We start from the raw sequence: 27,208 nt of genomic DNA, 5'->3' as shown, positions 1-27,208 counted from the left end.
TCAAGCGACTATTTAACTCCCACTTAAACACCAAGCACAAGAACACATTCCACGTTTATTTTAAACCATCAGCAGATACACGACAATTAACAGAAGCTACGGACGCAGAAGATACCGGCATCCGGTGATATTGAAAGTGGTTTAAAAAAAATAGATAGATAATAATATGGCTTTCAAGCTGGTGGTGGGCGCCACGGCCTTGATGGCCTTTTCTCTTCTGAGCCAGAGCGTAGAAGCCGCTCAGCTGCAGGGAGTAGCAAGAAATAACTCCAGAAGAGGTATCTGTACCTTGGAAGTTCCGTAAGTATAACATTTTCCACTTATCTATAATAGTTTCTATCAGTATAGTCTTACAATATATCTAAGAGCCACATTAATATTTAGTTCAGCGGGGTACTATTGTTCGATCTGTGTAGTTATATAAACAAGGGATCATTCCATAAAACACAATTTCACACCGCTAACCATAGCACCCAGCTGAGCTAAATATCAATGAGTCTCTTAGATATAATATTGTCATACTATAAATAGTTCTTGAATACTGATATAAATGTTTAACAAACTAGATCGTTCAGTCTTTAGATTTAATGCTAAATAACTATAGAATCAATTGCTTTTTATAAAATATTGTTTTCACCACAAAGTTTATAATCTTGATCGGTTTCACTACATCGTTTTGAGGGTCAAGGTGATGTTAAGGTTAGATGGTAGAGGTATTTTGGTTACTGCTTCTTCTAAGAAAGTGTTTTCTTGATAATGTTTTTTTATAAACAGGTTTTATGTAAAAAAATATCGTAAGGTTATCAGAAATAATTACTGTGATAATTTTTCTTCTATATTTTAATTTGTTACTTTTATACCGTATTTTGTTGTTATTTATTGAACTGATACAGTTATTATTTTAGTTTTTTGTTATTTAATTGAAATGTCTCTGCAGTTCTCTTTTTTTAATATCACATTTTGTTCATTGGTTTTTTATAGTTTTCTAAATTATTTTGAGTCTATTAGTCTATTCAACTTGGAATGAAGTAAACACTCTGTTGTTTGTAGGTATAAATTCATATACCTACATACAACAGAAGTGTTTACTTCATTCCACGTTGTTTTAAAGAAGGTATACAGCCAACTACAGGGTTTACCCTTTTTAAAGTTCTACTTGTCTATTCTTGTGCAAGAAAACAGTAGTGATAGAATAAAGTCGTTTGTAAAAGTATTTTGCCGATTTTAAATATCCATTTTCTCTCTACTTCTTCCCTTTTCTGTTTTTACTTATTTTCTTTCTACTCTATTTTGCTTCCTCTATTTTATCGTCTTACAGATCCTTTTTTGCACTCTAAACTCCTGTCGAGAATTCTTCTTCATCCACGCCTTTTCTCTTTTTAGGTGACGCTGTTCCTTACTCTTCTTTGCCACTCCTTTCAGCCCATTCGTGTCTTCTTCACTTTTTAGATTCACCTAAACCTTTCTCTCTAAAGTTCTCTGTCACACAGTTCTTCATATTCTCCTTGGTTTTCTTCTATCTCTTCTTCCATCAACTTCTAGCAGCTCTATTCTTCAAGTAGGAGATTTCGTCCCCAACCATTTGCCGTTCTCCCAAGCACATATACTCCGTTTTTGACCAGCTAACCTTAAGTCGTTCGTCTTCAAAAACCCTTCTCCAACCGTCCAACTTCTCCTATAACATTTCTTGGCTTTCCTCTAACACGATAACATCAGCCAAGGGCATTGCCCAAGGAGCCTCGCCCTTACCTTCACTGTCAGTACATCCATAACAAGATTGAACAGGTAAGGACTTTACCCTAAAAGGTAAAGAGCCTTTATACAAACCAACTGTCTCTGGAAAGCGTTTGGTCAATCCGTCACCAGTTCTTTGGTATACGTTCCCTCATACATAATATGATTCACGAACTCCTCAGGAATCCATTTCTCTCTCATTCATCTCTACAATTCCTGTCTAGGAACTGTGTCGTACGCCTTCTCCAGATCCATCAATACCTAATGTGGCTCTCTCTCTCTCTCTCTCTCTCTCTCTCTCTCTCTCTCTCTCTCTCTCTCTCTCTCCCTCCCCCCTCCCTTCCCACCTCCCTCCCCCTCCCCTCTCTCTCCCCCTATTTCTATTTCTCTCTCTGTTCTCTTTCTCTCTCTCTGTCTCTAAATGCATTGGACATCCTTTCTTTCTCATCATTTGCCACAAAATATCAACCCCTTCCTCTCCTAGAGCTTTTCGAACCTTCTCAGGAGGCCCATCAGGTTCTACTACCTTACCATTTTTAATTCTATTGAACGCCTCGACTCTATGAAATAGGTACACCGCAGTCTGTAAAATAGATCATCTTTAAGTTCATTTTTCTATTGATAATTCCTTAATTTACTGTATATTTATGATCGGTTTTTATTTTTCTTTCCCTGCACTGTTTCCTTTGTTTTTTATCATAGTCCTATTTGTGATATCCATAGGCGTAACTAGGGGGCGGTTTTGGGGGTTATAACCGCCCCCCCTCATTTGGATGTACTTTGAGCTCTATAAGTTTAACACCATTACTATTCCATACCCCCCAGAAACCATCAAGTAGTTGTAACCCCCCCCCCTTAAGATCATCCTGGTTACACCTCTGGTGATATCCACTCTAGATTAGACCTCTTTCAGAGGCCCTTAAAATAATAAATATTGCCTTGAAATATTCTAGAATGTACAGTTGTATATATTATGTCCTCTAGTCTTCAATTTTAATCATCGTCATCATCATCATCATCATTTGGTCTACAACTCTATGTGAGTCTTGGGTGCGTTTACTATTTCCCTTCATTGTTGTCGGTCCTGAGCAGCTATTTCCCATTGTTGTACTCCCATTCTTTTGCGACCAACTGACCTTTTTCCGTCGGGCCTTTCCCAGAATGTGGCGTTCAGAAGTCTTTCGTCACTTGATCTTAGCACGTGACCCGCCCATCGTATTCTGTTTGCTTTAATGTAGCGTACTATGTTTTTATCTCCATATATTGTCTGGAGTTCATCGTTGTGTCTTCTTCTCCATTCTCCTGTTGTCTCTTCTCTGCAAGGCCCATAGATAGTCAGCAGCATCTTTCTTTCAAGTACCAGTAATTTTGTCGTTTCCCGCTGATTCAGAGTTCATGTTTCACTTCCATACGTTATTGCGGGACAAATTATTGTCTTACATATCTTATTTTTGTTGGTCTTGAGAGTGTTTTTGATTTAAGTAGGGTCCTTAATGAGTAATATGACCTGTTTCCTGCAATGATCCTGGCTGCCACGTCCTTTTTATATTTATTTTCAGATGTTATGATCGCTGCCAGGTACTTAAATTCTTTGACGACTTCAAAATTGTATTCATCAATTGTTAAGTTTTGTCTAACCCTTGGTCTTGGGTTTTTCGTAACCACCATGTACTTGGTCTTGTCCTCGTTGACCTTAAGACCAACTTCCTTGGCTCCGATCTCGAATAGGGTGAAAACTTCTTTTGCATCTCTGGTGGATTATGCAATTGTGTCCACGTCATCCGCAAAGGCCAATAGTATTTTTGATCCTTGGGCGGCAAATCCGTTTGTCAGTTGTGGCTGAGCTTTCCTTACTGCATGTTCCAGTGCGAAGTTAAACAGCAGGGGGGTGAGAGGACCTCCTTGTCTAAGCCCGGTGTCAATGAGGAATTCCTCCGACGTGGTGCTGCCAATTCTGATTGGTGCGGAAGCGTTCTCCGTACTCACCTTCGCTAATCGTACCAGCTTTCCAGGTACTCCCATCTCTACCATAGTCTCCCACAATGCTTCTCTGCTAACAGAATCGTAAGCTTGTTTGAAATGCACGAAGATTTGGTGTACATCGCGGTTGAATTCCCAGTTTTTTTCCAACACCTGGCGTAAGACGAAGATCTGGTCTATGATCAACCTTCCCGGACTGAATCCTCTTTGGTAGTCCCTATTATTTCCTCTGCGTATGGAGTTAGTCTTCTAAACAGTATTATGGATATAATCTTGTATGTTGTATTAATTAATGATATTCCTCTATAGTTCCGACATATTTGTTTGTCCCCCTTCTTGTGAATAGGTATTATATGGCTTTCATGATAGTGTTTAGGTATTTCTTCTCTTTTCCAGACTTCTCTTATAAGAAAATATATCTCAAGATGTAGTTTTTCTCCCCCTTTTTTTAGTAGTTCCGCCTGTATGCGGATTTAGTAGCAAATTCATATTTTCCTATCAAACCTTCACATTTCCCTTTGCCTAGTTTGGCACTGAGATCACCCATTATAAAGGTACTCCATCCATCCATCCATTCATCCAATCGCACGACAACCCAAACCGGGCCTGCCTCGTTTAGCAAGCTTCGCCAATCATCTCGATTTACTGCTATTCTTTATATTATGACCGCGTTTTTAGGAGGTTTTTGACATCCTCATCTACTTCATTATCCCATCCCTTTTTTGGTCTTCCAACAGGTATTTTCCTTGCATTCTTGCAATTGGCAATTTTGGTACAAAGAAAGGTACTACTTCTTTAAAACAACTTAACTCCTAAAATCCTTCAGAGGAGGCTTTTAAAACTTGCTGGGCCCAAAAAATATCAGTCTTTTTCAATATGGGTTGTTTTATTTTTCTTAATTGAAATTACTATTTCATTTGTTTATATTTTAAATAGTTTTTTTCTTAAAATATTTTTTTTATTTACGGTATTGTAAGTTTATTTTACGTCTACAGTTTTCTGTCAAATGGATTTTTCCTAAAAATATTCTTTAAGTTTTTGTTTTTCTTTATTGTGGCTCTGTGGCTCTTTAATACAGTCATTACAATTATGGGTATTGACCCATTCATTGTTCAATTGGTATTTATAGAGTTGTTTATATTATTTATATCACCTGTTTTTATATGTAAACACCTTAAACGTTGAAGGACAATGGTAATTCTCAATCACTTTATGTTAATTTTTAACAGACCACACATAATAATTTTGTCGATGACTTCACTCTTAACAAAAGTGAAACTATTTTTTAGTCGAGAGGTAAAAAAATATGACACATTACGTTAAAATATCCATGTGTACAAAAAAAATAATAGTTTTTGTATACGGTAGACTCCCGTAAGTTCGGCCACCTCGGGACTGGACCCTAGGCCGAACTTAAAAGTGGCCGAACTAACCGATGCCTACCTAAAAAATGCCCATTTATTGTTTGTATTTATCTAGCAAACACAAAACACAGGGATACTCTGACATATTATTACAGTATACAGAGTGAGTTGTATGTATGGAAACACTCAATTATCTCGAAAACGGCTTGGAAGATTTTTATAGATTTTGGTAGGTAGGGGTTTTCTAATGCGGTCGATATTATAGTGCTAATTACATTGTTGCCATATTTTCCGTTTTTTTGGAAATATAATGAACTTTCTTACTTCAAATGGAACACCCTGTATATTTTTTGCGTTTTGAAGTCCTTAAGAAATACTGATTATTTTTATGTTATATTCCCTATACCTAAATGCCATAATTTCGGAGTTATTGCTACATTTATTTTTAAAAAGAAATTTTAAGAAATTATAAAAATCAATTTTTTTGGCCCGGGTATAGGTACACTATTTTAGGTTGTTTGGATCATTGGGAACAAAAAAGAGATCTTTTATAATGTTTCTCTAAAATTAATGGTTTCCGAGTATAAACAATTTAAAACTGAAATAAATCGAATAATAACGATTTTCAAGGTTCAAGAACACAAGTAAAAAATATAATTTTTGAAATTACAAAGTACCTTAAATTCAAGTAAAACTCTTCTTCTAATAGCTTGCTATAAGATTTTTTTGCCTAGCTTTATTCTATAACATTGCTTTTTAATTGTTAATGAAGTGCATATGAGAGGACGGGCGATCGGACTGCATTAATAACTAAAAAACAATGTTTTAAAATGAAACAATCTCAAATTACTTATCGGTAACTGATAAAATAAGGCTTGAGCTTGAATTTAGATACTTCGCAGTTTCAAAAATAACATTGTCAATTTGTGTTCTTGAACCTTGAAAATCGTCATTATTGGTTTTTTTTCAGTTTTAAATTGTTTATAACTCGGAAACGATTAATTTCAGAGAAAAATTACAAAACATCTTTTTTGTTCCCAATGATCCAAACAACCCAAAATAGTGTTTATCAGGGCCAAAAAAAATTGATTTTTATTATATGTTTAAATTTTTTTTAAATAAATGTAGCAATAACTCCGAAATTGTGGCATTTAGGTATAGAGAGTATAACATAAAATATAATCAGTATTTCTTATGGACTTCAAAACGCAAAAAATATACAGGGTATTCTATTTGAAATAAGAAAGTTCGTTAGATTTTCAGAAAAACGGAAAATATGACAACAATGCAATTAGCACTATAGTATTGGCCGCATTAGAAAACTCCTACTTACCAAAATCTATAAAAATCGTGCAAGCCATTTTCGAGATAATTGAGTGTTTCCATACATAAAACTCACTCTGTATTTAACACATGAAAAGACAGAAGGTTACAAAACACTCCAAAACAAAGTTACAGAACTGTAGGTAGGCCTAATAAAATTACTATACATTGGTGGTTTGGATTCGTAAACATTTAAAAAAATCTGCTATTTTTTTCTTTTTTAATGATTTGTCATGCCACTTTTTAATAAACCAGTCGTTTCCTTTTGCTGTTCGATATAGGTAGCTGCCAGTTTCAAAGCTGCTTTATCTTCAATATGGCTTATTTTTTTTTTTTTTTTTTCATCTTCCCCTTCTATCTAAGCAGCATCTGCGTCGTTATCTTTCTCATTTTCCTGGCGAATGGCACACTCGGCGATTTTATCGTCGTTCAAAACCTTGTTGTGTCCATTTGCAAACTTGATCCACTCCAAAACATCTTCTTCAACAATGGGACCACAGTTCGGTAGTTGCTGAAGGTCGTGCATTGTCATCAGGTTCGTTAACAAGAATGTTGTTTGGCTCATCTGCTGTTGTGTTTGCTTGGTCAATCTTATCTTCTATATTTGGCTAAAGTTTTTTCCAAGACCATACCAATATAAACGTGGAAACTCTCCCAGTGTATTATCGGTCGCAGAAATCAGCGTGGATGGACACATATTTGTTCAGGGAATAGTTCGTTTACGAATTTGTTCTTAAAGTAAAAGAATATTTGACAAAATTAAAACTGCCCATCAAAGCACTTCTACTCCTGACAACGCCCTTGCTCACCTGGAAGATATTCAGTGTGACGATGAAAAAGAAGTTAAACTGCTGTTCCCAATCTTCAACAGCCGATAGATCAAGGGACCATCGCACGTTTAAAATTCTTAGCGTGTGAAACGAGCGTAAGAATTTTGAACGTGCGATGGTTGAAATGCACATAGCGGCTCGAGCAATCATATGGAATTTTTCTCCCTTCACCGAACGTTTCAAGCGGTGAAGGAAGAAATATTCCATATGATTGCTCAATCCACTATGTAGATGTCAACCATCGCACGTTTAAAATTCTTAATGTGTGAAACAAGCGTAAGAATTTTGAACGTGCGATGGTTGAAATGCATATAGTGGCTCGAGCAATCATATGGAATTTTTCTCCCTTCACCGCTTGAAACGTTCGGTGAAGGGACAAAGATTCCATATGATTGCTCGAGCCACTATGTACATTTCAACCATCGCACGTTCAAAATTCTTAGTGTGTGAAACAAGCGTATAATAGTACACTATATCAAGAAGACATAAGAGTGGAAAGAAAGTATGAAAATTAAAAAAAACTGACAAACATGAAATATGTATGAATAGAAATAGAAATACTATGTAGAAAAGAACTAAGAAATACCATCTAAAGCCTAAACATTAAGACGTTTTTAGAATATTAAGAAAAATGCACTTCAAATGATCCAGCTGCTGACCTATCTTATTAATGTGTATTTAACAAATTCTTAAAAGTTGTTATTTATTGAATGTTCTTGAGCTGGATAAATACGCTGTAATATTAAATAAAATGGATTTTCCATAAAAATGAATAATAAGACTCGGTTGAACAATAAAAATATGTATAGCAAATCCATTCGTATTTCGGAAAATTTATAATAAAACAGAGTGTACACAATAAAAAAATGCATAAATACTGATTAGGTACAAAATGTATTTTCCCTAAAAATGAATATAAACGTCGTCATAAAAATCCAGCCTCCTCTTCTTCTTATACTTGTTGTAGATCAGTCGATCTGTTAATTCCGACGTTGAAGTATTTCTTGAGAGGTAGATTGCCAGCTATCTCTCCATCTTTTTGGTGGTCTCCCCGATGGACGCTTGACTGCTGGTTTTCCTTCTAGCTCAATTCTTGGTAATCTGTGCTCCTCCATTCTTTTTACATAATTGAACGATTCTCTTTGTCTTTGCCTGCCCCATGTGACTACATCTTGCACGCCATATTGTTCCCTGATGATGTTGTTTCATATTCTATCTCTTTTTGTCTTCCCTGCTATTGATCTTAGTGTCTTCGTTTCGGCTGTTCGTAGCATGCTTTTGGTTTTATTGGTGTCTTCTCTTGATTCAATGCCATAGGTCATAACAGGTCTGATGCAAGTTTTATAAATTCTGACTTTACTGTCCATTCTCATATATGGATTATTTCAGACCACATCTCTCAAACATCCGGACAAGACAGCGGCCTTGTTAACTTGTCCTCTTAGGTCTCTGGCTGGGTCATGATAACTTGATAACTCTACACCTAAATATTTGAACTGGTTTAGCTGTTCTATTGGTTTTCCCTCTACCACGAGCTTGCATCTAATTGGGTCTTTCGCAATGGTAATGCATTTTGTTTTCTGTGTGGATATGTTCATGTTAAGTCGTCGACAGGCTTGATAGAATCGATAAAGTTATCTTTGTAGCTCATCCTCGTCCTCTGCAATCAGGGTTGCATCATCTGCATAGCACACTATACTGATTCTACTGTGGCCGAGTCTGTATCCTAGTTGTAGCGATTCCACATCTTCTATTATTTCATCCATTAGCATATTAAATAGAAATGGACTGAGGCTGTCTCCCTGCCTGATTCCTCCTGGTGTTGGTATGTTGGGCGTAGTGGTGTCGTTTGTTTTAATTTTTGTCGTGTTGTTATTGTTCATTTGTTATATGACTTCAACAATGTTTGCCGGTATCCTTTTTGCTTAATTTCCTTTATTATATCGCTCTATATATTAAGTCTGATTCTGTCAAATGCTTTCGTTAGGTCTACGAAGCAAATATATGCAGGTTTGTTATATTCTATCGACTTCTCTTTCACTTGTTTCATGACAAATATTGCGTCTGTCGTCGACCTGTCTTTTCTGAATCCTTGCTGTTCTTCTTTGTTCTTTATCTGTAATTCCAATTTATCATTGAGTATGCATGTGAATAACTTCATTGTCATATTTAGGAGAGTTATTCCTCTGTAGTTGCCCGGACATAATCCAGTTAAAAATCCATCCAATAGTAGTAAATCAATATTTCGGCCATATTTTGTACATTTTAGAGCTGTGGACCTAACTTTAAAATATTGTTCAACGCTTCACTTTTACTAACCATAACTGTCAGCTGTCAAATTGTTTTTGTTGGCATGACATCTTTTTGACATCTAAAGATTGTCGACTATCCCTCCCTCATTAAACCTCTCCATTCGTTACGATCTGTAGCTATTCTCCACCACGATCGACTTCAAGGAGATTTCTTACGCTCTCATCTACATCATCTTCCCATCGCTTTCTCGGTCTTCAATAGGTCTTTTTCCCTGCATTCTTGCATTCAAAGGTTTTTTAGAAGCCTGTTTTTTCCCATTCAAAATACATGGCTGTTCAGTGAAGACGCTGAAGACGGACATACTGCAATTAAGGTGTTCTTTATACATATTATATATTTCATAATTGTTTCGGATTTGCCATCTGTTGTTCTTATGTATAGGGCCTAGTATTCGTCTCAGTACCTTTCTTTCACATGACCATGCATATTTACTTCAGTCAGTATTCAAGTTTCATATCTTTAGCTCACTATCGGTCGTATTAAGGTCTTATAGATTCGTATGTATATGGTTCATAGCAAAGTATGCCATATTGGCAAAGATGATTCTTCTGCTAAGGTCTGCATCGTCACTGTTGTCTTTAATGACATTGATCCCTAAATAGATAAAGCTACATATTTTTCGTAAGTTGTTATTAGGTAGGGTCGTGTTGCTTTTAACAGCGAGTTGGCGTAACGTGTTGTTTTACGATAAATCTTTGTTTTATCCTTTTTTTTTCTCCAAAAGTTTTGTTGTCAGTCCTATGAATACATTTCTGTAAGAGGTTGTGTCGTTCTAAAGACCCTTCGCTGCATTCAATTCAATTTATTTATTTATAACCAGCTTCGCTGGTTCAATTTATTTGATGGTCTACTTTGAATATATCAAAACTAATTTTCGGATTTTTGGGTTAAGTTCTATCAAATGCTTTCTCGCATATTTTTATGCTCTAGCAAAGTAGTTTTAGAAGCTAGGACAAATAATCCCCGGACAAATAATTCCGGACAAAAATCCCCGGAGCAATAGTCCCCGGACAAAAAATCCCCACAAAAAATCCCGGACAAATAATCCCCACAAATTTTTTTGGACAAAATATACCCACAAAAAATCCCAGACAAAAAATCCCCAAGATATTTGCTGTCGGATAGTTTTCTATAAAATTATACAAGACAAAAAAGTGTGAGTTTTTTCAGCATGGAATTGGAATTCGAAATTTGTTAAAATTTCGGGAAAACTTTTAGATAACTATTCGACAGCAAATATTTCTTGGGGATCTTTTGTTCGGGATTTTTTGTGGGGATATTTTGTCCAAAAAAATTTGTGGGTATTATTTGTCCGGGATTCTTTGTGGGGATTTTTTGTCCGGGGATTTTTTGTCCGGGGATAATTTGTGGGGATTTAGGTATTGTTGAATATTACCTTTGTTTTTGCACTAAGAATGCACTGCTTCTTTATTTATTTAGAATTCATCTATATTGCATAATACTAGGAAATAAGCTAATCAGACAACTTGTTTCTGCCTCCCATAATACTTATTATTGGTCCAATTATAGATATTATTTGATCCAATTATGTTACCTTTCTTTATTTTTTGTAGCATGTATGTACTTAAGCAACTTCCTAGTTGTTCATTATGGAATCACTGTCGTCGTTAGTTTAACTGGTTTCGTGTCAAATTCTTCGTTAACGTGTCTTACAGTATTACTATTTACTGTGCCTAGGTTTAGAACACTTGTTCCTTTTGGAATGTAAGATGCATTATTTCAAAAGCCAAAAATACCTTTTTCGGTAGAAAAACTAGAGTGTACTTGAATTTTAAAACGTCCTTAACAATGCGCTGAGTATTTAAGATTCCTTAAAGCATTGTCATTATTTTGAATGACAATGATGGATCCCATGTGGTCCATTTAGTCCAAGATACGTGTGGTATTCTGAACTTACTAGTCATAAATCGTTCCATTTATCTATATACACTGTATATTTAAATCTTTTTGCATTAGATTTTCATTTTTCACCCTGTAAAACAGTACTTATAATCAGTGTGTTGCACATTTAACTTACTCATTCTCTTGTAACATCTGGACTTTGTCGTTTTGATTATGACATTATAATTAAAGATGTTACATTGTTGTATAATCAGAATAAACTTGTATATTGTGTCAACTTTCATAAAAAATGCTTATTTTTCTATATTATATAAATATACTTAAACAAACGCTGTATTAGACATTGATTAAAAAAATAAACTATTTATTACACTTTTGTAATCCAAATTTTAAATATGGTAATTTCAAAGACAAGTAATTTAACACTTCCTTCTTTTCTAGTTCCTCTGAGGAACTCATAATATTATGTAGTATCATATTTTCTACATGCCCTCTTGTATTTCATATTTTTAATTTGTTTACTGTCTATTTTCTCTTAATTATCACTATTCCTTATATATTGTATGTGCATTCATCCTATTCTTTGAACTTCTATTAATAGATAGTATTTATTTCTCTGCATCTTCTATTTGCTTTTTTTCTTTCGACCATGAACTAGAACCAAACAGCAAAACTTTCTTATTCGTATTAAATCTTGGGACGAAACGAATTGGTTTAGCGAAACATTGTATCATCAAGTTCAACTTCAGACTAACAAAGACGGTACAAAATAATTTAAGATCAGCCAAATACCAAAAAATTTATATTATTATGTTCTTTTTTGTTTTCAGTACTATTGACCTAATTCCTGCAGAAGACAGACATGGCGTTATACCTAGAGGAAATGGAGTAAGCTATAACTTTCTTTTACGAATTTATCCTATTCAATCATCTGAAGCTATTTCCTTGTGGCATTTTTATGATTAACTATTTAGATGGGAAATAAGCCACAATTAAATTGAAAAAATAATTTTATTAACGTTTCGAAGCCCAAATCGGGTTTCGTTGTCAAAATACAAAATACTACTAAAATAAACAAAAATGTTGTTGCTAAGTAAAAAAATTCTTCTAATAGTTTATTTAATCTAACTCATTTATATTGGCAATTCAGACGTATATTATACATTTTAAAGTAGAAGACTTTAAAATGATATCGCCAATATTTATGAGTTGCGTTCCTGGGACGACTTTACTAAAAGATAGTTCATTCGATTACATGATATCAATCCCAACTCAAGAATATCTGTCACAAAAAAATCATAGCATGTAATCTGTCTTTAAAAAGACAACCAAATGCAACGATGACAGTAAATATCTCGCGTTAGAGATTCCATAGTAAATCACGTGGGAAAACCAGGAAAAAACCTCGTGATAATATCCCGACATCGTAAGTATTTGGTCTTACATTTAATTTACTTTAAAAAAACTAATACTAAATTCTGACTTTAATATGTTTTAATTATAAATAATATTAATAATACATAGATATACAATAAGTAATACTAAAATATAAACTTTGTACTAACTCGATATGTTATTTACTTACTGATCGTATATTTTCATTCTATTGACTTCCTCTTTGAGTATGGGTAACCACATCCTACTGCATTCTACCGAGGAATTTGCGACACAATTGGTTTCATTTAGCATAATTAGAGCCGCTTCTTTGATTTTTCTCTTTTTGCTATCTGATTCTTTCAATACTATACTTGAAGCTCTCCACTGAACTCTATGTTCATTATCCCATGCGTGTTGACATATTTGAGATCTATCAAATTCTCTATTTTTAGTATAAGACTGATTTTCACTATTCTAACGTTTAGTGTTCTTGATGTTTCAGCTAAATAAAATTGTTCGCATTCACAAGGTATTTTATAAATGCAATTATTTGTTCTTTCTTGTTCAGTGTTAGGATTAGTTTTAGATAGAATAGATCTCAATGTGTTTGTTGTTTTTAATGTTCTTGAAATGTTGAATTTATTTTCTATTGTTTTAAGTTTCCCGGATAGTCCTTTTATAATATGGTATTGATATTTTCCCCGTATTATTTCTTGTGAATGTTGTAGGATCCCGTTTTAAGTTGTTCTGTTCCATTCGATCCAATCTTGACAATTCCTTATTTATAAACGATAAAGGATAATCATTTTTAATAAAACAGATGTTAACAATTGTTTTTCTTCTAAAAATGAATTTTACTATGGAATCTCTAACGCGAGATATTTACTGTCTTCGTTGCATTTGGTTGTCTTTTTAAAGACAGATCACATGCTATGACTTTCTGTGATGGATATTTTTGAGTTGGGATTGATTTCATGTAATCGAATGAACTATCTTTTAGTAAAGTCGTCCCAGGAACGCAACTCATAAATATTGGCGATATCATTTTAAAGTCTTCTACTTTAAAATGTATAATATACGTCTGAATTGCCAATATAGATGAGTCAGATTAAATAAATTTTTAGAAGAATTTTTTTACTTAGCAACAACATTTTTGTTTATTTTAGTAGTATTTTGTATTTTGACAACGAAACCCGATTTGGGCTTCGAAACGTTAATAAAATTATTTTTTCAATTTAATTGTGGCTTATTTTCCATCTAAATAGTTAATTATACAACCCTCATTAAAATAAGCTAGCGTCAGAGAAAACTGACCACCCACAAAATTTAAGAAATTTTTTATTTTTTTATTTGTATCAAATTAAATCTATTGCACCTATATTGAATCAGTTACTTTTATAGAACATAATAACCCGACATTATCATTAGTAACAAACGGAAAACAAGGAAAAATTTGAGAAAATAATAAATGTATTGAAAATTTCGATATACCATTATAGTATACAGGGTGTCCCGAAAAGATTGGTCATAAATTATACCACACATTCTGGGGTCAAAAATAGTTCGATTGAACCTAACTTACCTTAGTACAAATGTGCTCATAAAAAAAGTTACAGCCCTTTGAAGTTACAAAATGAAAATCGATTTTTTTCAATATATCGAAAACTATTAGAGATTTTTTATTGAAAATGTACATGTATCATTCTTATGGCAGGAACATCTTAAAACAAAATTATAGTGAAATTTGTGCACCCCATAAAAATTTATGGGGATTTTGTTCCCTTAAACCCCCCCAAACTTTTTTGTACGTTCCAATTACTTCATTATTGTGGTACCATTAGTTAAACACAACGTTTTTAAAACTTTTTTGCCTCTTAATATTTTTTCGATAAACCAGTGTTTATTGAGATGCGGCTTCTTTGTCAATATATTTACGTAAAAATTTTATGGGGGTTTTGTTCCTTTAAACCCCCCAAATATTTGTGTACGTTCGAATTAAACTATTAGTGTGGCACCATTAGTTAAACACAGTGTTTTTAAAAGTTTTGCCTCTTAGTCTTGTTTTCATAAGTCACCTTTTATCGAGATGTAGCTTCTTTTTCAAAATATACCTAAAAATGTAAATTATAAATAAATTTTTAGATTATTAACAGGTCTCTATAATCGTACTTAACCATATACAAAATGTGGTGGATTCGACAAATATTCAAAATATCTCAAAAAACACTGGCTTATCGAAAAAGTAATAAGACGCAAAAAAGTTTTAAAAATAATGTGTTTAACTAATGGTGCCACAATAATAATTTAATTGGAATGTACACAAAAGTTTGGGGAGGTTTAAGCGAAAAAACCCCCATAAAATTTTTATGGGGTGCACAAATTTTACTTAAATTTTTTTTTAAGATGTGGCTGCCATAAAAATGTCACATGTCCATTTTCAATAAAAAATCTCTGAGAGTTTTCGATATATGAAAAAAAATCGTTTTTCATTTTGTAACTTCAAAGGGCTGTAACTTTTTTTGTGTGTACTATTGTATATAGGTAAGTGAGGTTCAATCAACTTATTTTTGGCCCTAGAATCTGTGGTATAATTTATGACCAATCTTTTCGGGACACCCTGTATAATATCTATCATATAGTACATCACTGGATTTGGCATATAACTGACAACGTGTTGGATGTACATAATATGTCCTTTAGGGGAAAGTGGTCCATTCTTCAATGAGAACCTTTTGAAGCTCTTCGCATGTTGTGAAAGCAGAGATACGACGTCTTACACGCCTTTTGAGAAGTCTCCATATTTGCTCAATAGACTTAAAGTCTGAGTTTTGAGCAGACCAGCCAATTTTCGGAATACCAACATCTTCAAGATACTATATTACACTCCTTGCCATGTTGCATTATCTGACATTGGCAGAAAACCATTACCAATAAATTCGCAATACCAATCTCGCATTATCTGGCATTGGCAGAAAACCATTACCAATAAATTCAACATACGTCATCACATGATGTTGAAGGATCTCCATTTTGCATCGGTCTGCTGTTAATGTGCCCCCCTTAATCAAGACTAGATCCATGTGTGCCTCAAAACAAATTCCTGCTTAAAACATTACTGGGTCACCACCAAAAGCAACCCGGTGTGACCGAGTGAAGGCAGCATAACGTTGTCAAGCTCTTCTGTGGACCTTACTTCGACCACCTTTACTATACATTGATGTTTTACACTCATCCAAAACCAAAACTTTTCTCAATCGTCTATTGTACAATTCAAGTGTTCACGGGCAAATGTGAGTCTGCGTCTTTTGTGAGCAGCCGTACGTAATGGCCTCGTATTGCAAGCTATCAAACTCTGTTCTTTTAACATTTGTCCAATAGTAGAAATGCTGATTACTGGTCCTTGGGCTTGCTAAATATGGCTTTGGGCATTTTTGAAGACTGATATCTTCCTTTTGCATCCGAATCGTGTCGCCCTTGATGAGATCCTGTCTCAAAAAATCGTTGGTACAATTGGAGTTCCCTGTACAATGGGATATTCAATTGTCTTGCCACATTCCTTTGGCTTGCTTTATTTGCCAGCAATGTAACAATCTTAACAGACTTTCGATATTTTCCGTCGTTATTAATAGTCCAGGAACTGAAGCTTTTCCCCTCGCAATTTTTACAAAATGAATCGATTTTCTTGAAAATTTGAGAATAAGTAGTGGATAGTCCAAGGAGCAAAATCTATATGATGCCGAAAGGCGCTTTTACCATGGGGGTGGTTGCCACCCCATCTCGGGGGTGGAAATTTTTTTATTATATTTTGACCGCAAAAGTTGATAAAAACATTCATTCTAAGCAAAAAATGGTCTATACATTTTTTTGACAAAATTAATAGTTTTCGATTTATTCGCTATCGAAAGTGTTAGTTTTTTATCTAAGAAATCAATGTTTTTCGATATAGGTACTCATTTACAATTCACTTAATTTGTACCGCAGAAAAAAAAATTTCAAACCAAGTTCTTGGAAATTAAATAATCTACAATTTCATATTGAATCATTTTTTTGAATCTCTGATCATAATCTTTCTATTCCGAAGAGAATGGCATTTTTTACCAAACTACAAAAATTCGATATTCGCTTTTAACTCCAGTTTTTTTAAAACTAATCATTATAAGTCAGTCAAACGTTTAGAATCTATTAAAAATACTTAAATAAAGAAGACTGAATAAGGCCAATGACTAAAAACACCGCTAACTTACATTATTATGCTTCCAATTGGATTTCTCTTTTTTTTTCAAAAATATATATTGATTTTTTAACCGTAACTTTTTAATTTTCATCTTAGAAAGTTTGGTGATAAAGAAAATTTATAGGTTTTTATGAGATCTATGAGGCTATTAATATTAAATCTTTTTAAAACCCTCAGTCTCAAAAAGAGGTAACTTTGAAAGGGTTGGTAAAGGTGGTTTTTGCATGTTATTACAAGTTTTAATTGTCAATAGCTCACTCAATTTTTGCCGTAGGAAAAATTTTTGCAGACCATGTTCTTGAGAATTAAATAAACTACAATTTCATGTTTAAGTATTTTTTTCGTATCTCTGATGCTAATCTTTCTATTCCAAAGATAAGGGCATTTTTTACCAAACTGCAAAAATTAATTATTCGCTTTTAACTCCATTTTATTCAAAACTTAATAATTTTAAGCCGGTCAAACTTCTACAACCTATTAATAATACATAAATAAAGAAGGCCAAATAGGGTCAATGACTAATGTTAATTAGGCTGGTGATAAGGGGGTTGTTTCCGATAATTTTTTTGCTGAAAAAAATAGGGACTGACATTCTTTTCATTATAAGTTACTTAATTTTTAAGCGAGACTTTTTTTATTTCTACAGATAGATATTTTTAAATACTTTAAATTAGTTTCAACGAGTCATCCTTCCAAAACACATAGTTTTCCCGTCGTTTGACTTTGAATCTACAATATTTAGCATTTATTGATGAAGAAGAGCTAACATATAAAAAAGTATAGCTCGGTAACTATTCGTTTTTAAAAAAATTAAAAAAGACCGATTTGTTTCTTTTTTCAAAAGATACATTTTTATTAAGCAAAGTTGTTTTGATAAAACGAAAACTTTTTGAGTTATTAGCAGAAAACTGATTAAAAACATTGATTTTTTCGATATAAAACTAACACTTTCGATAGCGAATAAATGGAAAAGTATTGATTTTATCAAAAAAATGTATAGAACGTTTTTTGCTTAGAATAAATGTTTTTACCAACTTTTGCGGTCTAAATATAATAAAAAATTTCCCCCGTGGTAAAACCACCCCCATGGTAAAAGCGCCTTTAGACATCATATAGATTTTGATCCTTGGACTATCCACTACTTATTCTCAAATTTTCAAGCAAATCGATCCATTCTGTAAAAATTGCGAGGTTTTGTTCTATTGCAAGCTTCATTACTTGGACTATAAGCAATACAATTAACTTTAAGGAGGCCAGTGTAACAGCAAGATATCTCAGAAACTCTTTAAAACAGTACAATAGCTCACACACTTACCAAAACAATAAATTTCGTGAAGTTGTTGATTCGTAAATAATGAGTTCTAAGAATTTTATGATTTAATAGGTTTCGCGAATTTGTTGATTATATTTGAAGGCTCGGGCTAGCTTCTCACTACACGCGATAGTTCAGTTAATTTAATTAACATAAAACAAATTAAAACAAACGGATAAATACATAAAAAATATAAAATTTTCTAAATTTTTCGGGTGGCTCGTTTTCTCGTATTGCAGTGTATAAAATTTAAGAACTGAATGGGAGAGATTTTTTATAACAATTTTAACTTGTCTAATTAATATAATATTATTTAAAAATATTTTATGAATAAAAAAAGATCGATCTATAAGCGAGGTTCCTACTGCCTCTGCCACTTCTTGCATTTCGACCGCCATATTTTTCTGTCCATCCATTCGTCTTCTTTGATGGCTCTACATATCTCTCAATGTGCCGTACATTTTCTGCCCAGGCAACTGAAGGCCGTCGCCGTCTTCTTCTTTGTTGTGGTATGTAATTTAAAGCTTTCTTTGGTCATCTATCTTCATTCATTCGTTTCACATGACCATACCACACTAATTGTCTCGTTTCAATTCTATCTACACTGAAATATACAGTATTTGTCCTCCTTCTAATATCTTCATTCCTGATGTGATCTTTTTTGGATATATCACACGCTCTCCTCAAATAATCCATTTCTACTACTTTTATCCTTTTTCTTTCTTTTTTCGTGATCTGCCAAACTTCTGCCACATAAGTCATAATAGGCTCTACCAAGGTAGGATAGATTGTCAATTTCGTTTTTTGTCTTATATCTTTAGACCATAGTAGAGAGCTTAGAATGTTTACCGTTTTTTTGCACTGCTGCGTTCTGTTTTCGATGTGTCTTTTGATAGTCCCTTCTTTAGATATTATAGATCCGAGATATTTATATTCTTTACATGTTTTTGTGGTTCTAATTTCTAAATATGGATTTTCTTCATCATCCCCTATTTTAAGATACTCTGTCTTTGACATATTCATATTGAGGCTCCATTTTTCATATTCTTTCTTTAGTTTTTTAAATATGTAGTACATGCCTTCCTCATCATTCGCTACGACTACTTGATCATCTGCGAAAAACCAAGTTTTTAGACTACAATATCATTATCAAGGTCAGTTGAATCAAAGTCAATACTTCCTTGTTTTTTTAGTCAAATTGTTATTAATAAATGTTAATTTTTTAGTCCAGAAACGGATACAGTAAAATAGATGTGTGCTGTAGTGGATACGAAAGAGTTCCAAGAACCCACTTGCAATGTGAGCCTGTCTGTGATCACTGCGAAAATGGTAGGTGTCAAAATGTTCGTACCATAAACAAAATCGTATAAAATCTTCATGTTTTAGGTAACTGCACGTCTCCTGGTCATTGCGAATGCAAGCGAGGATGGATCCATGATCCCTACCATAAAGACTGCATTCCTACTTGCCCAGAAAGGTGTCTCAATGGTGTCTGCACCATCACTGGCCAATGCTCCTGCAATGCCGGAAACACACTCAGCTCTAGCGGAAAATACTGCCTTCCTCACTGTAGCGGAGGCTGTGGTGTTGGAGGAAACTGCGTAGGTCCTGAGACCTGTGCTTGTGACAAAGGGTAAGAGCATGATTTTATTCAATTTTATCAGAACTAATGGGCCTTTGGGGCTCATGGCTTGAAATTTTTCAACTGTCTTTGCGCACTTTATTCTGTCCAGAGCAGCTGTCTTCCCATTTACAACGCCTGCTCTTTGTAGATCCACTTTTTCCACGGTCGACCCCTCCTTCTTCTTCCCTCAGCTCTTAACAATATACTCTTCGCCCATCGGTCCCCTGATATCCTTTTCACATGTGCCAGCCCGCAAAGTATTCTAGTTTTAACCATATGGCTGATTACTGGCTTCCCAAACAGTTCTTGAACTTCCGCATTCGTCCGTCTTCTCCATTCGTTCTCTCCCACTTTCACACCACCGAATATCTTCCTCAGCACTCTCTGTTGCCATCTTTCCAATGCATTTTCTTCTCTCTTATTCAGAACCCAACACTCATTATTATAGAGTAACTATTGTAGGTTGTATCACCGTACTATATAATCGCAATTTTGCTGCTCTTGAGATAAGCCTACTTTTCAATAGTTTGCTCAATACTCCAACTGCTTGTCTTCCCTTCGCAATTTTTATTTCAATTTCTGGAACTTCATCTCCTTTCTCTATTACGGCCACTCCTAGGTATTCAAATTCCTTCACTTTCTCGAAACAATATTCTTTTCCATCGTTATCTATTCTAATTTCCAAAACCTTTTCTTCGTTTAGTGTATCTCCCATTTCCATAAATTTTGTTTTGTGTTCGTTAATTGTCAGACTGTACTGCTTAGCTTTTCTTTCAGAAAGGTTAAATACTCTTATAATAGCAGTTATCTTTTTGTTCTTGTTATTAATTATATGTCGTCTGCATATGTAAGTACATCAGAAATAATTGCTGTTTTTTAGTTTCTCTTTGGATGCAAGAACCCGCAAATGCAACTACCATTGCGAAGGAGGCTGTGGAGAAGGAAGCTGCATTGGACCGAACCAATGTTCCTGCAAACCAGGATATAGACAAGCTGGACACTCTTGTGTAGCAGATTGCCCAAGAGGATGCCACAATGGAGACTGTGTAGCACCAAACAGGTAAGAATCATATGTTTTAAAAAATACAAGATCCTTTGTAAAAGGTATATTTAAAAGACCCTAATAAGTGTTACATCACAAAACAAAACGTTTTCGGATTAACAAGTAATCCATCATCAGTGTTAAGCCAATAACATGCATGCGTGAGCCACCAAAAAGTTATGGGTAAAAACCCTTTAAAAGGTATAAGATCTTATATTATACTACATTTTATTATGTTTAAAATAGTTTAATGTTGCAAATATTCCTGGATATTACCCAGGGCAACACAAGACTCTAACCCACGTGGATGTGATATGAGAGAGATGAACCTCACATATTGAAAATTGAGTGTCAACTGTTATTGGCTTAACACTGATGATGGATTACTTGTTAATGCGAAAACGTTTTGTTTTGTGATGTAACCCTTATTAGGGTCTTTTAAATATACATTTTACAAAGGATCCTGTATTTTTTGTGATTTATGGTATACAGCCAGCTACAGGAATTTTATTTTCCTCGTGGATTCATATGTTTTCTTTTATAAAATCAAGATTGTGATGTGCACTACACTCCGTAAAAATTATTAAACGTTTTAGATCTTTACGACCCTGTATTTAAATATTTATTTTTTTTTAGATGTTCTTGTAAAGCTGGATGGGCTTTGGATGGTACTGGAACCGTTTGTACTCCTCACTGCAATAATCCATGCCTGAATGGTGACTGTGTTGCCCCTAATCAGTGCAAATGTAAAGAAGGTAATATTTTTTGTACTAAAAGTTAAATATTGTACCTTTCCATCAACATGTACAATTTCTAAAAGGAATTTGACACTTTCGTTCTATAAATATGTACGTTTTCAAATCTTATCTTCTTTTTGTACCGTACTTGTCTTCAAGCCAAGGGCGGATCCAGGGAGGGGGCCATGGGGGCCATGGCCCCCTCCGAGAATTTAAAAAAATATAAATTTAAATATTTGCAGTTCAAATGTTTTTAATTTCTAACACATATATATGTACAAAACGGGATAAATATGTTTTCTGGACTAGAATTGAACAAAGGCAATAATGGAAGCTTCAAGAATGACATAGGATGTTTTATAAATCAAAATGTTGATAATTTTACAAAAGGTCAATTGTTAGAACGACCTTGGCAGCCATCAAAATCGTATCAATTTCCATATTCTATACACACAAAGAATAAAAAAGAAATGAAGCATTACTTGGGTCACTAGCTCTTGGAATAAGGTAGTTGGTTGGTAATTTCGCACAGTAAAAAGGAATGGTTTGACAAATATTGCGTTTTTTTTCTAATGAAAAATATGGTCACAATAAAGGGATAACAGCCCAAAGCCTTGTCACTAAACCTTTAACTAACATCTTTCGCCAAACTCATGAGCAAAGACGGAGCCATACAAACCCATGAAAAAACATCATACCACAAGGAGTGCGTTCAGGTTGAGCTGGATTTTCTACAAGGTTATCGCAACTCTCAAAAATCAGTCATTTACCAGATAGACTCTCATAGGTCTAAACAGATATAAAAAAATAAAGAAAGACTATGACCAAGAGTAGGGTCTATAGTGTTCGTGTTATAGGTCGACAAAATATTCCTCTAAGAGACCATCGTGATGATGGCCTTCTGCTTCTGGACGAAGATGCTGGACCTAGCAACGAGAGAAATTCTTAAGGTTTTAAATCGCATCAGGAGATAAGACTTTTAAATAACACCTATCCACAGCATCTTTCTGAGCAACATACATTAGTAGCACCAGTCAAAATCAATTAATGTTAAGGTGAAGAAATAATTGAACAAATAATGGATGAGGTTCAAAGTGCAAATTATTACTCTGTCATATTTGACAAAACGACAGACGTATCCCACGTGGAAAAGTTTTCCCTAAATTTGATATACAACAACAGACATTTGATACAATAACAACATTCGTGAAGACTTTGTCGTTCATTGACGCTTTATTATGAGAATTTAAAAATAATTACTAAAAAACAAGAAAGAGGGAAGAACAAAGCCTGACAGGAGAAGCATTGGGAAAAACGATATTATTAAACTTGTTGAAAGAACTACACTTGGATCCGAAGAAATGTGTAGGAATCGGTACTTCGGCAGGAATGGTAAATTTTAAGGTACTTTTCACACACGTAAAAGTGTATGAGAAGTGCCTTAAAACTTACCATTGTAACCCTAATTTTTAAAAATCCTTCCCCCCCCCCCAAAAAAAGTTCATGGCCCCTCCCGAAAATCGGTCCTGGATCCGCCCTTGCTTCAAGCGTTGGCTATCATCGTACTAATAAGATGATGAAATGTTTCTCGGTTGGCAGCTGTATAAAACAATTCTTCGACCGTTATACCTCACACCTCATTGTCTAATGTTACGCTGTTACGCAGCTAGGACAGTTGTTGAAGATATTCTTCTTTAGCGGCGAATCGATTGAGGGTAAAATTTGATTGATCCGCGCGCATGCGCACACCGACAGTATGGTATTAGTTATTATACGGGCTCTGATTGGGTGTTGAAATTTTGAAATGATCTGTCAATAATTGTTCAATATGAAGGTTATCGGTAAACAAAAATATTGTATAATATTAGTTTTTATTGATGTGTGGACAGAAATAAAATCAAATTTATAATTATAGTGACTTTTTAAATAGTTTTGAAAAGCCGCAAGTACGTAATTCTAAATGTTTCAGTTGGAAATACCTAATACATGTAGTTTCAATACCTATCTATTTGGAAAATGAAAACAAAATAATGTAGTTACCTATTAGTAGGCAATGCTTTAATTTACATAATCTGATTACGAACAAACTTTCTACAAATCTTCATCTCATATAACGTTTTCTTACTCTATATTTTGTTGTATTTTATTTCGACAAAAATCAAACTAATAATTTTATTAAATTCATATAAATTTATGGTGTAAACGTTTAGTTTGCGTATATTCCCACATGACGTATACGAGAGTTTGGTGCAGTTTGAAATGGCGTCAACTTTCGTACGGCGCGGTAGACGTGAAGTGGGTTCAAGCCCCAAGCAAATTATTATTTTTTTATTTTTTTTTATAGATTTTATGATTGTAAGTATATTATTATATAATTTTTGAAGATATTCTTCTTTTTTGAAAGTGGTAGATACGAAAGTTAGTTTGATTTTTAAATAAAATAAGTACAAATAACCTTTTAAGTATATTTGCTTCGTTTAAATCACCTATTATATAATAGAAGAATATCTTCTTACGTGCGTACAAAGTACACACACATTCTTTTTTTTATTCTGGCCCAGTGATTTTCTTCGATTTTGCCCCAAATGATCAACCGGTGTAAGGGATATTTAGGTTCTGTCATTATGTGGCCGATGTATTCAACCTTTATTATTTTTAAGATGTTGATCAATTGTCACTCTTTGTGCATGGTCTCTAGCATACGTTCGTTAGACGTATGTGCTGTCCACAGGCTTCTGACCATTCGACGGTAACACTCCAACTCAGAAGCTTCTATATATATATTATCGGTTTACAACGTTCTCCGTCTTCCGATACCCGTTCGCCATTCCTCTCTGTCCTCACATTGATCTACTTGCAGACCTCTTTCATCCATGGCTTTGTTTATTCCTGCCTGCCAACTTTTCCTCGGTCTACCTCTTCTTCTTCTACCTTGCGGTTTCCAGTTTTGTATTTGTTTTGGAATTCTGTCCTCGTGCATTATTTGTACGTGACCAAACCATCGCAGTTGTATTTCATTGATTTCGTCATTTATTGTATGTGTGACCTTCATTATTTCTCGTATTCGTTCATTGGTGACATGTTCTCTTCTTGATCTTCCTGCAGCTCTTCTCCAGAACTCCATTTCGGCGACCTCTAACATTCGTTTTGCTTTTTCCTTCATAGGCCATACTTCGCAGCTGTATGTTATGATGCTTTTCACTACGGCGTTATAGATCTTTTTCTTGTTTTGGTTTTTTAACTGCTTGTCCCAGAGTACGGAGTTTAGGAGCGTAATTGCTTTCCTGCCCTGAGTATTTCGTTCTTTAATGGCTCCGTCCAGTGTTCCATCATTCGTGATTTTCATACCCAGGTATTTATATTCGTTACATTTACTGATTGTTTCTCCTCCTTCTAGTATCAAGTCCTGCTGCGTTCCACCGATATTCATATACTTGGTTTTTCTTATGTTGATCTCTAGTCTCCATTTCCTGTATTCCTCTATTAGCTTTCTTGTCATGTAACATATATCATCGTAGTCTTGTGCTATTAGTATTTGGTCGTCTGCGAAACAAAGAGTATATAGTATATGGTCATTTAGTGGGAGTCCCATGTTCTTGCATTTCCGTTTCCAATTTTTAAGAGCTTGTTCTAAATATATTTTAAAAAGTGTTGGAGAGAGGCAGCATCCTTGTTTGAGCCCTTTATTTGTCAGAAATCCGTCGGTGAGTTTGTTTCCTTGTTTAATTCTCGTGGTCGTGTTGTTATAAAAATTTTTAATTATTTTTATGATTTCTATGTTTATATTTGTATTCTTCATTGCCTCCCATAACTTTACCAAAGGTACGCTGTCGTATGCTTTTTTCAGATCAATATATACGAAATGAATCTCTTGGTTAACCGCTGTTTTCTTTTCCATGACTTGTGTGATTGCAAAAAGGTGGTCAATTGTAGATCTTCCGGCTCTAAATCCTGCTTGTTCTTCTGCCTCCATTTCCTTGTATTCGTCTTCTATTCGGTTTTTTAAGATCCTTCCGTATATCTTGCTGATTGTTGGTGTAACGGAAATACCCCTATAGTTATCACATTGTTTTCGATCTCCTTTTTTGTATATTGCTGACATATACGATAATTTCCATTCTCCATTCTTATAATTTGTTAATATTCTATAAATATACTTAAATATGTAAACTTCATCATCATCAATGGTGTTATAGCCCTCTAAAAGAGCCTCGGCTTTCAAAGTCTATAACGCCAGTCAGTTCTATTAATTGGCAACTGTTGCCAGTTTGCTGCGCCTATTTTTGTACCATCCCATCTACACCATCCTTCCATCTGAATATGTAAACTAACTTTTTTTCATATGCTTGACGGACAACAAAATAAATTGGATATTTGTTAGCATATCAATATACTTATATTGTTTTTTTTTTTGCCTGTAGGTTACATTGAAGCTCCAAACTCCATTAGAAGCCAGACCTGCGTAGCCCATTGCCCAGGAGGTTGCCCTAACGGCTCTTGTACAGCCCCCAATTTCTGTATTTGTAACCCTGGCTACGTAAAGGAACGCAAAGGAAGCAACAACTGTGTTAGAAGAGTCAGAAGATCATTGATGCACATGGAGTTGATCCCTGAAGCAGTTTTAGAAGGACTGTAAACTGTTAGTTTGTATATTTGTTTGTGACGATGTTTTTTACTCTAAATTTTGAGATTTTATAAATTTTTATGTATTTTAAAATATGAGACTATTAATAAAGTTATAAGGAAGTTAAATATATTCATTATTTTTCTGTAGAGTTCTTAGACTGTGCTCTGGCATCATACATGTACTTTCGACTCAGTGCTTATAATCATTAGTGACCACCGTTAAAGAACTGTGTGAGGGATTTAAAAGGCAGCTCAGAGCAGAGCAGAGCAGAGAGGCAGCCTAAAAGGCTTGGATGACAGAAAATATATTTGATTTGATGAAGTAACGGCGGCTAACAAAAAAAGAACGAAACACTTGGATATCAGTTAAATTGTAACGTAGTGAGTCACGGTGTAATTAGATTCAGGATAGAGCAGCCCAGAGCATTTTTTAGAAGGATATTCAAAATATTATGTAACAGAGACCTAAAAACGTCTCAGCAAGACTACGGACATTATAAAAAGCATCAAGAAGAGAGAGATGGAGTAATTCGGACATGTAATTGAGAAGTCTTAAATATAGGTTGCTACAAAATATTCTTCTACTTCGTCTAGCCATTCACGTCCACATCTGAACATAAGCCTCTTCAAGTTTTCCTTTCCATTGTTTTTTGTTGTACGCTACTTGTAGCCAATTTTTCCCGGCAGTTCGTTTCAGATCATCTGTCCATCTCATAGGAGGTCTGCCTCTGGGTCTTTTGTGTTGGTATGGTCTCCAGGTTAGAATTGTTCTGTGCCATTTGTTTAGATCGCTCCTAGCTACATGTCTTGCGTATTCCCATTTCAATTTTAATGATTTTTGTACCACAT

The 27,208-nt window shown here is 34.4% G+C and overlaps 1 protein-coding gene across 1 annotated transcript; it reads left to right on the top strand.

Annotated features, from left to right (window-relative positions):
• On the top strand, positions 1 to 26,485 carry LOC114330453 (epidermal growth factor-like protein). The gene is made up of 7 exons (XM_028279795.2): positions 1 to 300; positions 12,238 to 12,295; positions 19,557 to 19,659; positions 19,717 to 19,963; positions 20,835 to 21,014; positions 21,633 to 21,751; positions 26,155 to 26,485. The coding sequence occupies exons 1-7, from the start codon at positions 167 to 169 to the stop codon at positions 26,367 to 26,369; spliced, it is 1,056 nt and encodes a 351-aa protein (XP_028135596.1). The 5' UTR covers positions 1 to 166; the 3' UTR covers positions 26,370 to 26,485.
• The last annotated feature ends 723 nt before the right edge of the window (positions 26,486 to 27,208 follow it).

This window comes from Diabrotica virgifera, chromosome 1, assembly GCF_917563875.1.
Source record: "Diabrotica virgifera virgifera chromosome 1, PGI_DIABVI_V3a".
Taxonomy (NCBI): domain Eukaryota; kingdom Metazoa; phylum Arthropoda; class Insecta; order Coleoptera; family Chrysomelidae; genus Diabrotica; species Diabrotica virgifera.
The sequence above is the reverse complement of the archived record's forward strand: the minus strand, read 5'-3'. Positions and strand labels throughout refer to the sequence as shown.